A 12,673-nucleotide genomic window follows, 5' to 3' on the forward strand; every position below is an offset into this window, starting at 1 on the left:
AATCCTCACAAATTATCCCTGGACAAGAAATCCCCAGACAAATAATCCCCGGACAAATAATCTACAAAAATTTTTTATTCAAAATATCCCTACAAAGAATTCCGGACAAAAAATCATCAAGAAATATTTGCTGTCCATTAGTTCTCTAAAACTTTTCCAGTGAATTATGCGATCGACTCAAATGCTTTCAGCCTCAGTGCATAGAGTTATTTTGAATTACAATTCCATATTGAAAACTTCAAATGAAATTAAAGACAGACGTACCCTCAACCATTTAATTGTGTACTTCCGACGACCGGTTTCGCTCTCTATAGGTTGCAGAGCATCATCAGGTCAACGGTTACAAGTCACTAAATGATTCGGATACAAGGAGCTATAACCTCATTATTCCATAACATGATGTTTCTACTTAAGTTATGCTAACGGGATATGGTGGAATAGACGGAGAATGTTACAAAGGTAAACAAGTTTATGGTATTTGGGATTTCTTGAGGGTGAAGAGATAGTTGTTGAGAGACAACCAACAAATTGACCGTTGACCTGATGATGCTCTGCAACCTATAGAGAGCGAAACCGGTCGTCGGAAGTACACAATTAAATGATTGAGAGTACGTCTGTCTTTTACTTCATTTAAAATGAACTCTCACATGCAACCCATTCAACATTTGAAAACTTCAAGTTTTACATAACAAAAGAGTGTGAGTTTTTTCAAAAATCGTGGAAGATATGGGGAATGAACTAAGGCTGTGGGAATCATGTTGCAATATTATTCGCTTAAATCTTTTGCTCACTCTGATTTGAATGTATGTTAAAAAAAAGAATGTGTGTGTACTTTGTACGCACGTAAGAAGTTATAATTCTATTATATCTTCTTCTATTATATGATTATATGATTATAAACGAAATTAATATACTTTTTATTTATATTTTATTTAAATATTAAATTCATTTATACTTACTACTTCTCAAACATTTTTATTAAAACAGTGCCAAAATTAAAATAATAAAAAATAAAACACACACAAACACAAAAATTCCGACAAAAATTGTCGGAAATTTTTTTAACTAAATACGTATTTTCTGAACATAAAATTATATAATAAATATACTTACAATCATAAAATGTATAAAAAAAAATAAAAAAAACAAAAGTTTCTATTGGGATTCGAACCAACTTACCACGCGGCTGGTATTTGCGTTGTATTGGGATTCACTCGCATTAAAACTTCGCCACAGAGACAGCTTGTCATTATGTGCGAAGATCGTCTAACTAAACAGATTAACCTTTTGACATTTTTAACTTATGTAAATCAAATTATTTTGATTTTGAATTGAAATGATTTAGAATTGAAAAAATACAACAAAACATAGAGTAAGAAAACAATATATTAGGTGAATATTGATAGACATTTTGATGGTAATCAAATTATGTAAATAAAAGTATTACATACTACTTATGTATTTTGGTAGGTTCAAGGTAGGTATCGGAGCCCGTATAACGACTAATAAATTTCGCAATCACTTGCGTCGTGCAAAGTGGCTATGTTCAAATATCATAACAAAATTTGATCAACTTATAAAACACTTACCAGTGAAAGATTCTTTAGCTTTGAATAAGCGAGATCTGCGGCAGGCATACTAGTCACAGTTTGATGAGCTTTCACATTGGCATGCAACAATCATCTCTTCTATGTAAATAAGTCCAAAAATATAATATGAAAACTATTTAAAAAGGCAGTATAACCATTAACAAACTTTTTGTTTGTTATTTCTCTTCCTACAAATTTTAAAACGCAACAAGCATACATTATAACCAAACCACGGTCCCACAGCTGCCATATTGGATAATTTTTGTCATGTCATTTGAACATCCAATCAGAACAAAGTTATAATGCGCATGCGCCTGGTCGCTAGGTTTTACCATATAAAATTTCACCGTCATTACGCCCGTAAAGAAGTATAACTTCAAAAAAATTTACAAAAAAACACAACCACAGCATACAACATTTTTGAAACACTTAAAACTACTTTTGTATGTAAACGTCCGATGTGGAAGTGGAAACGTTAATAAAATCATTTTTGAAGTTAAATTGTATAATCTTATTTCTCATTTAGAATAATAAATTACATAAATGCCACAAAGAAAAAATAGCTTCAGAACAATATATTAGATGATGATGAACAATGATTTAAAATGAACACTGTTTTAAATACATATTCATAAACTTCTAAAATATAATAAGCCATTCGTATATACCGCGCGTACATAGAAAGCTATGATCTACAATCGACTTGTGCTTGTACTAGTCGGTTCAGTTCGGCTAGTCCCATTCCGTTCCGAGGAGCCTGAGGCCGTTCGGCTATTCCTATTCCGTTGCGCGGAGCCGGAGGCAAGCCTCAAGGATGGATGAATTTTGTTCCTAGAATCGGTGGCACATTTTTCAAATTTTGCCGGTTTTACTGTTGGCGTTGTCGCATACTGTTGCAGATGGTGTGAGGCTAGCTTCAACTGTAATGATTTGAGAAAGTTGGAATGGCACGTGGAAGACGGATATATAAGATAAGATAAAGAGTCAGGGCTGTACCGATTTTAATTTTTTTTCATAAAAATAAAGGTATTTAGGAAATTTCAAAAAGCTAAATTATATTTAAAAAACTGATTATAAAACAACGAAATAACGTAAATAGTCGATTGATATACTGGTGAGGCACTGCCTCATAGGACAAGCCGCCACTGATACACATTTATAACAGATATTCCAGTTGTTGATAGATGGCGCTATAATCGAAAAAAAAAAGAATTAGGTTTACCGATTTACTGATTATTTACCTATAGGGCTTTTCATTCACAGTCATTTGTTTCGAGCTTCTGACATATGTCGTATAATCCGTGTATAGTAATAATATACACAGATTATACAACATCTGACAGAAGCTCGAAACAAATGACGACTATAATTAAAAGTTCTTCTCAGTTTTTCAGTGTGTCATGATGTAATAGGTATATGATTTTAATGTAGAGAATCATACCATAGCATGACATAGAGAATCATATCATAGCATGACATTTTAATTAAAACTGACAGTTGTCAGAATCGTAATCGTAATTTGGTATAAAAACAAATCGATTGTGTTTATTTCATTTATAAAAAGTTATGTTCTTTGATTTGTATAGTTTTATAAATTGTACAGATTATAGTCGTATAGATAATACATAAATAATTTTTTGTTCGATTATAGCGCCATCTATCAACAACTACAATAAATGTTATAAATGATTTTAATCACAGACGTACCTTTTTTTCTGTCACTTCCAATTTAATCTTAGAACGAAATCAACAGCGTAACCAGGATGATCCTAAGGGGAGTTACAACTACTGGATGGTCTCTGGGGGGTATGGAATAGTAATGGTCTTAAGCGTATACAGATCAAAGTACATCCAAATGGGGGGTTACAGCCCCCAAAATCCCCCCTGGTTACGCCTATGGAACGAAATCGAAAAACTGTGACGCACTGAAAGATGCCTATGAGAAGGAGAATATAATGACAATTTGTACGTTAAAAAATAATGAGCCGCTCAGAGGAAAAGTGTTATAACTCAAAAAAGATTATTGGTGAAATGATATTCTTCTAATTACAAAGGAACAAGAAACTTCATTGCAATTCGGCATCCCATATATAAATTTCAACAAAATTTTGTCAAAAATCCGTCACAACTGGCTCAGTAAGTATTACTGGGAGTTTTTAGTTCGTTATGCAGTTATACCACTTTCCTCTGAGCTGCTAATAATAAATATATTATATCCGCATAAACACGACAATGTTCCTACATAGGTGGCATTGGCTATAAACAACTTAATAAAGACCCTAAAATTTCTGTCCCGAGATGTAAGTATGTTGTGTTGCCTACATCGTGGTAGGTTAAGGGAGAGAGGTTGGGTTCATATCTTTATCTATCAGTCATCGTCTCTTTCTGTCATTCTAATAATGTCAAGCTTTGTGTTTATGATTGTGTAAATATTTAAGGATAGTGGTGTTCCTGCTCAAAACATTACGTTTTTATTAATTAAAATTCCCGAATTAACCCAGTAAAACCCTTAAACCTAAATATTTCCATAATTATACGTTAAAAAAATGTGAACTGGACCACATTACTGCTATTTTTTACGTAAACCGGTACTAAGTGAACTTTTGCTCTGAAATTTGTTGTGTCTAGGTAATTTAATACTTCATTTAAAAAGCTTTAATCAAGAACTATAATCGAAGAGTATGAGTGCGTAATATTGAGTGAAAAAATTGTCTTTATGAGGTTTTGGTATCCACAAGTGTTATTTAACAATGGACAAAACAGTGCTCCATATAATTTTGTTGTTGTCTTGTTTGTTAGGTAAGTTGTTTTCTACATAATAACGAATTATAATTAGTGATATTAATTATAAGTCTATTTAATTAAAAATATAATTACTTAGTTGTCGTAAAGACAAATAATGATCATAAAAATTTATTTCAGTTTTATTATCTGCTCAAAGTGGTTGTTGATTATTTTCTATAAACAATTTTTTAATTTTTTAAAATATGTATTAGCTTCTATAGTTCTATTGGCTTCCTGGTTCGATAATCTCAGTTAGCTGTAATATATTGCTGATTTTATTATTTATTTTAAAGTCAATTTTATTATTTATTACATACCTAATTGAATATTGTTGGAAAGCTACTTATTTGCTTATGTCCCACTTATTTCACCCATTAACTAACTGGGGGAAATAAGATTTCTTTCAGGATTATGACAAATCCAGGAATCTGCAAATTTTTTTAGGTACTATATTATGAAGAAAACCTATATGTTTTCTTCAACATATTTTTTTAATCATTAACAATTTAGTGTCAAAATTGCCCTTTTTCAATGGTTTTCTTACCATTAAAAAGCTTAATATTTGAGGTAAAATTGCAAAACTTTCTCTTTTAAATAAAAAAAAAATCTTCAAAATGATGGTGGCTAAAAGTTGTAAAATTTATTTGTGGTTCCGATAACTGCAAAATAAGATAAATTGGTTAATTGCTTATAACTAGTGTAAAAAATCAACCTATACTTTGTTTCACGTTAAGAATAAAATGTTATGCTTACAGAGATCAGTGTTGTCAAACCTCTCGTGCACAGGTGGATAGTCGACTGCCGATATACAATTCATTCTAGTCAGTATGCCGTGGCATCGGTGCACTTCTATCGTTCATAAGAAATACATGGGGCTATCTCCACAATGTTCTATTCTTAACATGAAACGCTCTATAGATATTTGTTATTGCACCCAAAGTTGGGTATTCTGGTCCTTCAAACCCTCAAAATTTCAGAAAGATCCATCAAGTTATTTTATTTGTTTATCCCAGAGAACAAAAAATAATGAATATACAGTAATTCTATGCATACCAAATGAAAATTGAAGAGTTAAGCTATCAAAATGTACCTATCAGAAAAAGAAAAAGAATTTCTACAACACAAAACATTTCTGCAAAATAAAAGTTACTTTTGATTTATAAATAAACATTTGGAATAAAACTATTGTTCATAGATAAAATATTTTTTCATATTCGAGATGCTGATAGTTTTTACACAAATTTGAAGTTTTACAAATTACAAAATACGAATAATACCTAATAGGGATGTTCACTAATTTTTAAATATAGGTTAAATTCAATAGATTATAAGGTATATAAAACAGTAGCAATCATAAAACTGTTTAAAAATGTATATTTTTTAAGATAAATGAGTTCATAATGTTGATTTTCTTGGAGGCTAGAAAAACGGTACCCTGCAGCGAGGCTACAGTCTGTGACGTCGGCTGTCGTATCGTCTTTGATCGACGACTAGTTTTGTTTTGTATACTTATTCACGAAGTGTATTTGAATGTGTGCAGTTCTTTACATATTTAATTAGTAAAAATGAAACCAAATAAGTGGAGTTTTGTTCCTTGGTGTGTAAATACCTCTAAAAACAATTCTGACAAGATTTTTATTACAGTTCCAGCTAATTTAAATTTTTTAAAGAAAAAAAGAGAGAGAAAAAGCTTTTCTCTCGCAAAGATCACTTCTTTATTGTAAGTTATGGATATTTTCCTAAATAAATGAGTTTTTAAATTAAGTACTCATGTTTACCCAATTCTATGATATGTTTTAGATTTAAGTTAGATTGGTTATAAAAAAATAAATTATAAAAATTCTTAATACCTACAGTCGAAAACTTCGTATTTTGGACTTCTAAATATCTGTTTCTAAATATCCAGGCAAAGAAATGGGTTAGCAAGAAAAATTTTTACAAAAATAAAAAGTAGGTACACTTCGCGTCATATAAAACTGGCACACTTTTTTTTCCCAATGTAAACCTGTGTTCAGACTGACAATTATTGTTCATCAATCACTTCGTTGTTGCCATCACAGAGATAACGGAATTGCACTAAATCTAAATACAAAAAAATAACGTTTAAAATGTATATTTTGAATTGTAATACATAGATTTAAATTACACACTTGTTCACTGTAAAAGTTATTCACTTTGTATTAATTTCAAATTAAATTTTTAATTTTTCCAGTGTGTTTTATTTATTCTACACAACTTAATGTGCACACCTCTCGATTTGACATTAAACATAATAATTTAAAATCCTGTCAAGATTTATTATCTATCATTATTTTTGAATTGAAATATTTTCATAAATTATAATAAAACACGAATCAATGTATGGATACTTAATTGAGATGACGGAAAATTAGAATTATTTTAGTTTTTAGTATATTAAAAAATGCGGTCTGTTGCACAGCCCCGTTTTTACCTAGTTTGATATAATATTTTCGTTGAACTGGCAACGTTGCCCTAGAAATTGGAATGACACTTGTGACAAGATAAACTTACACAACTTGAAAAACACGATTTTCGCTTATAAGAGTTGTACCAGTTTTTTTGACGCAAAGTGTACCTACCTAGTTTATGATCTTTCAATTTGTTTGGATGTTTAAAAGACTTGGTGGCCAATAACATAGTAATAAAGTAATTTATTACCGACAGACCCTATAAACTAGACATCATTTAAATTAGTAGGGCAAAATCTGGGGCAAATGCTATTTAAATGCATTAATTTTTTCGAATCCTGAGAAAACTAATAAATATTTTTGAACAATTTGAATTATACATTATTACTGAGGGCCGAAAATCCGTTAGAATAAACAAAAAGTTTCCTTTGAATGAAATATTTGAAATTAAAAATCACACTAAATTTTCTCTTAGTTTTCTCTTTTTTTTTTCACCCCTGTACCTTATTAAAATAAACATTCCACTACTCTGTGGTTGATTTATTTCTTTACAAGATGACAAGAAATCAGACACTATTGTTACATGTACAGTAGGTAGGTTAAGCGAATCGGCTATTTTAAAACCTTTCATTTTATTTATTTATTTGTATTACCCAAAATATGTCCTTAGAAACAGTATCCACTTTGAACTAAACAAATTCACGGTAAAACTCTACGTTAGCCATGATAAAACAATAAGAGAACAAAATACAAAATAAAATGACCTGAAACTAACGTCAAACAGGTGTTAGGTTCCTAAAGAATAACACCACTGTGGACATGGTGCGCGCTGGAGTATACGACTAGTGACGTCAGAAGCGTTTTCTTGAAATTTAAAATAATGCTAGATTTCTAATGAAGTTTTTTCATAGACAGGCTTTTTTAATTTTCTTAATATTGTAGCCAATTATTCCTAGGGTGTTTCTTAATTGTTTTACATGTTTACAATGACTATTAAATTTTTTGTGAACATCCCTATTATGACTAACAGCTTAAAAGTTTTTCTAATTGTTTAACCTTTTTGGTTACCTACCAAGTATTAGGTAAGTTCATAGGTACTATAGGGGGGGGGGGGCTTTTCTTTGCTTATTTTTGATGACATGGAGCCAGACCAGGATCTAGTTGGTGATTATGTCAACAGTAGCTATTTTTTTTTCTAAATATTGTTACTCACACATATTTATAGTAATTGGTGATGGTAAAAGTAAAACAAACAGTTGATAACTTGGTTTTGGATGTTCAAGGACAATTTCTCAATCTTCCAGTCAATTTAACTCTATGCTTAAATGCTTCACTCAAAGAATCAAGGATTCAATCAAGACTGTTAATTATATGTATAGCAACTATTTTAAAAGAAGTTTGGTTGGTTTGTATTATTACTTAAAATTATAATATTTGTACATTACTCTATGTTGAATACTGTGTCAGTAATGTTTGTTTAATTGAATACCATATGCGTTACTACAGTCCTCTATCTATTTTCTTGTTACTCGAATTATAACTGCAGCTCATGAATCAATAAAAAAACAATACATTAAAGACGAAAAATGCATATAACAATGTTTACGTAACGTTGGAGAGGGGTTTAGTAAGAGCTTAGCTTACTTTTGCTGATGAAGGGGATAGGAGGAGGGTAAATAATTTTATTGTATTAATTTGCTTTCATATCACTTGAATATACCTTTATAAAAATGATTTTTTAAAATTTTTTTGGTACATTATGTTCATAGTTTAACTCTTAAACTTTTATTTGGTATGCATAGAATTGCTGTATCTTCATACTTCTTTGAATATTGCAAAATAGATCTCTCAGATAAACAAATAGAATACTTTTTAAATTAATTGAATGGATCAATCTAAAACCCAACTTTGGGTGCCATAACAAACTGTTATAATTATAACAGACCATTGACTTTTAGAATAGTTATAAACAATTAACGATTTTGCCTATATGTTGCAGTTTTCAAAGCAACAAATTAATTTTTACAACCTTTAGCAATCATCATTTTAAATTTTTTTTTATGTGTTAATAATCTTAATACATTAATTATTTAAATATTGCATACGAAATAATAGTAAAATTCAACTTTTTTATTGAAAAATTTAACTAATTGGTTTTTCCGGAATTTTTTTATTTTTTCGGCATGTGAAAATAGCATAGTACAATTTTTTTCTCGAGTTTCACCAATTAAAAAAAATGAAGTTTCTGCATGCTATAAAAACTGAGATAATGCAAATTTTCAGCACAGTCTATTTTGAAGTTCAATTCTAACAAAAACGGAGCTTGGATAGGTGGTATTTTATGAGTATGTACCTCCCATCAATGTTATAAATATCTTTTAACTCGTTGGTATATGTCTATAAAATAGATCATAAAATTCAGATCTTCGTTTGTAATCTTTTAAATTTTCAGCTGTTAATGTTAATAAACAGTGGAAAGAAAAAAATTGTCATCTTTGATCCCATTAATCTTAAGAGGTTCTTTTTTTAAGATTGTATTTTTTCACCACCTTTTCAGTGAGCCTACTTACAAGCGTGTGCCAAAAAATATCAAAGTTATTATAAATGTTTATAAACCATACGGTTTTCAAACGGTTTTTTAATAGCAATTTTGGGAAAAGGTTGAAATTTTTTTAATATATCTACTTAATAGAAATCTTAAAGAATCTATTTCTAAATACACCTAGAAGTTATTGACATTTATAAATTACTGTTTTTTGCAATTGTCTCGGTGAATTGTTTATTAAATCAAAACGGCAACATGTGTAAGTTTTCAAAAAACTGATAGTGTGTAAAAAAAGGTTAGTTTTTTTGAAAACATATACCTGTTGCAGTTTTGATTTATATGTATTGAAGTGTATACAAGTCATACAATCTTTTTCTATTACATAATATTGTTTATTTATTTTAATTTAGAAAATCGCAAATTAAGAAATTTTTTTAAGATCTACAACTTATATTTGAACCTTTTTTCTCTAAAATGTATAAGAAACGTTTCATAGGCAAAAAATGATTTTTTCATTTATGTAGGTACATATAAAAAAACAAAGCAAAATAGGTCTTCAACGATTTGTCACCAGCTGACCCTCACATAACCTTTTAGAAACTTCAAAAAGCAAGTATGTATTTGATGCAAACTCTGGCGCAAGAATAAATACCTTTTCCACAAAATCAAGCTTGTCTTGATGAAACTAAGTATAAACTAAACAAATCATCTGGGAATTTTTAAAAATGACTTAAACTTGAAGCCTTAAACGCTTAGAGGAAAATTGAACTGGAATTGAATGAGTCGGTTTGAATCTGTTTTCCGTTTGTTCCTCATGTTTATCCTCATGTAATATTACCTCCCTCACCGTTGCCCGTTTTATATTGTACTAAAAGGTAATAAAAAGTCGCTATGAAACTTATGAAAGGCACCTTAGCGTGAAAAGTATAGTTCCTGTTATAAATTGTGGTAATGATCTTCCGAATTCAGTACATTCTTATTTTTAGATCTAAGAATATGTGCAGTTTATTGGTTATTAAGTTCTTTAATGCCCCTTTGTACCTAATACCATACTGCATATCCGTTACTATTTATATACTACTTTGTTGAATGTCGAGTACACCGTTTTGATTAAAATAATCAACATAGACATGTGTTGTAATTATCTTATACACTGCGCGTCGGAGAAAACGGGCACACCACAAAATGGGTCATTTTTGATGTCTCGTATCTCCTAATTCTGTTGTCCGATTTAATTGTAATTTTTTAATATGTTATACATAGCCTTATTCTTTAACAATATCGCTGTAATAATATTGTTGCTATACAGGTAAATTGTCATTGTATACCGGGTGTACAAATCAAACTGTGCTTTTTTCTCAAAGTTCGCAACACCCTGTGGAATATTCTAGCATTTATAAAATACTGAAATTAAAACCCAACTACAGCCTCAGGTTTTCTTAACATTCAATTTTTTTATTCATTCGCTTATGTTGGATAATAAAAAAGTTATCATAAAATCCTTTATAAAAGGTATATTTGTTTAAGGTAAATTTGTATACTTATTTGAGGAAAAATTTTTCCTCGTGGATTTAAAAAAGTTATAGCCATGTTCTTCATCAAATCATGGTGTTTTTAAATAAAAGTGCGACAAACTTTAAGGGGTAATTCTGCATTAAAAAATAATGACCGTTTGCTTTATAAACATATGTCTGCAAATGCTTCGTTATCGAGATACGGGATGTTAAATTTTTCTTACAAACTGACGATTTATTTATTGCTCTAAAACCGGTTGATATATGCAAATGAAATTTGCTAGTAGTATGTTCTTTGAAGGTAAAATATTGCAGAACCTCTGAATTTTAAAGAACTGCTTGGATTGACATGAAATTTGGCATACACATAGCTAATAAGTCAAAGTAAAAAAGTGATATTGTGCCGATGTGTGCTTTTGCCCTAGGGGTCAGTTTCACCCCCTTTTGGGGGTGAAAAATATATGTTCGAATTAAGTCCGGAAATGGATAAAATGCCTAATTCTAAGCAACTTTTGTACTATAAAGTTTTTTCAATAAGTTAATACTTTTCGAGTTATTTGCGAGTGAATATGTTAATTTTTCTACAAAATAAACTACGTTTTCAAACGGTTTTACGCAAATAACTCAAAAAGTAAGTATTTGGTGGAAAAAAAATTCTTATCAAAAATATAGCACGTAAAAAAGTAGAAAACTTGGTGTATATATTAGGTCACTGTATCTAGTAGAAGCAGAGTTATAGCTAATGAAAAATAGGTTCATATTCGTCAAATTCCAAATCGTATATTTTAACGTGCCATAACCAAAAGACGAAGCACTTTTTTGGGGAAAACTCATTTTAACTTTTTTAAAGTGTTTAAAAAATGCTTATTTTTGTTTAAAAAAAAATTAGCATAAAAAGTAAACTAGTTACGCTCAAAATAAAGTTGGTCCCTTTTTTTTTGGTAAGAAATCGGGAAAATCACCCCCTAATTAGCATTTCAAATGAACTTAATTGTTATCACTTCACAAGTTTTTTACTCACGTATGTATTGATCATACGATCTGTAAGTTTCATCGGCTCAAAGTCCTTATTTTTGAAAGAGCTGTAGTTAAAGGGCTTGAACGAATCACTTATCACGAGTGTATGCAAATTTAGAAACACCGAATCTTGACCAATTTTTGTCTTACAGAAAAACGAAAAAATACAAAATATTCAGAAAAGTAAAGCCGACTTTTTTATTGTTTAAGACTTTTGGTATCTGTAACAATTTTTAAGTTATTTTGAAAAAAAGCATTTTTTTCAAAATTAAAATTTTTAAGATTTTACTTTTAAACCAAATTTTTTTCAAAAATAAGCACTTTGAATCGATGAAACTTACATATCATATAAACACAACATAAGTAAAGTAACTTGTGAAGCGTTAACGATTAATTTCATTTGTTACTAATTGGGGGGTGATCTTCCTGATTTTTTTTGCCAAAACAAAAGGGACCAACTTTATTTTGAGCGTAACTTGCTTACATTTTATGCTAGAAATTTTTTGAATAAAAACAGAAATAAAGATTTTTTAAACACTTTAAAAAAGTTGTAATGTGTTTTCCCCAAGAATGCTTCATTATTTGGATATTTCACAATGAATTATTTATTCTATTTGGAATTTTTCGAATATGAACCTATTTTCCATTAGCTATAACTCTGCTTTTGCTAGGTAAAGGGACCTAATACACCATTTTTTTCACTTTTTATAGATTATAATTTTGCTGAGAATATTTTTTTTCAACAAAATTCTTACGTTTTGAGTTATTTGCGAAAAACCGTCTAAAAACGTGGTT

At 29.8% G+C, this 12,673-nt stretch overlaps 1 protein-coding gene across 2 annotated transcripts in view; it reads left to right on the forward strand.

The window, feature by feature from the left end:
• The first annotated feature begins 3,968 nt into the window (after nucleotides 1-3,968).
• The window catches only part of LOC126888354 (tyrosine-protein kinase transmembrane receptor Ror-like), a 206,367-nt gene continuing 197,662 nt past the window's right edge, over nucleotides 3,969-12,673 (forward strand). For both annotated transcript variants that reach the window (XM_050656528.1, XM_050656529.1), the window contains exon 1: nucleotides 3,969-4,388. In XM_050656528.1, coding sequence (XP_050512485.1) covers nucleotides 4,340-4,388 — 49 coding nt within the window. In that variant the 5' untranslated portion in view covers nucleotides 3,969-4,339. The remainder of the gene's footprint in view (nucleotides 4,389-12,673) is intronic.

Source organism: Diabrotica virgifera, chromosome 7 (genome assembly GCF_917563875.1).
Source record: "Diabrotica virgifera virgifera chromosome 7, PGI_DIABVI_V3a".
In the NCBI taxonomy this organism is placed as follows: Eukaryota; Metazoa; Arthropoda; class Insecta; order Coleoptera; family Chrysomelidae; genus Diabrotica; species Diabrotica virgifera.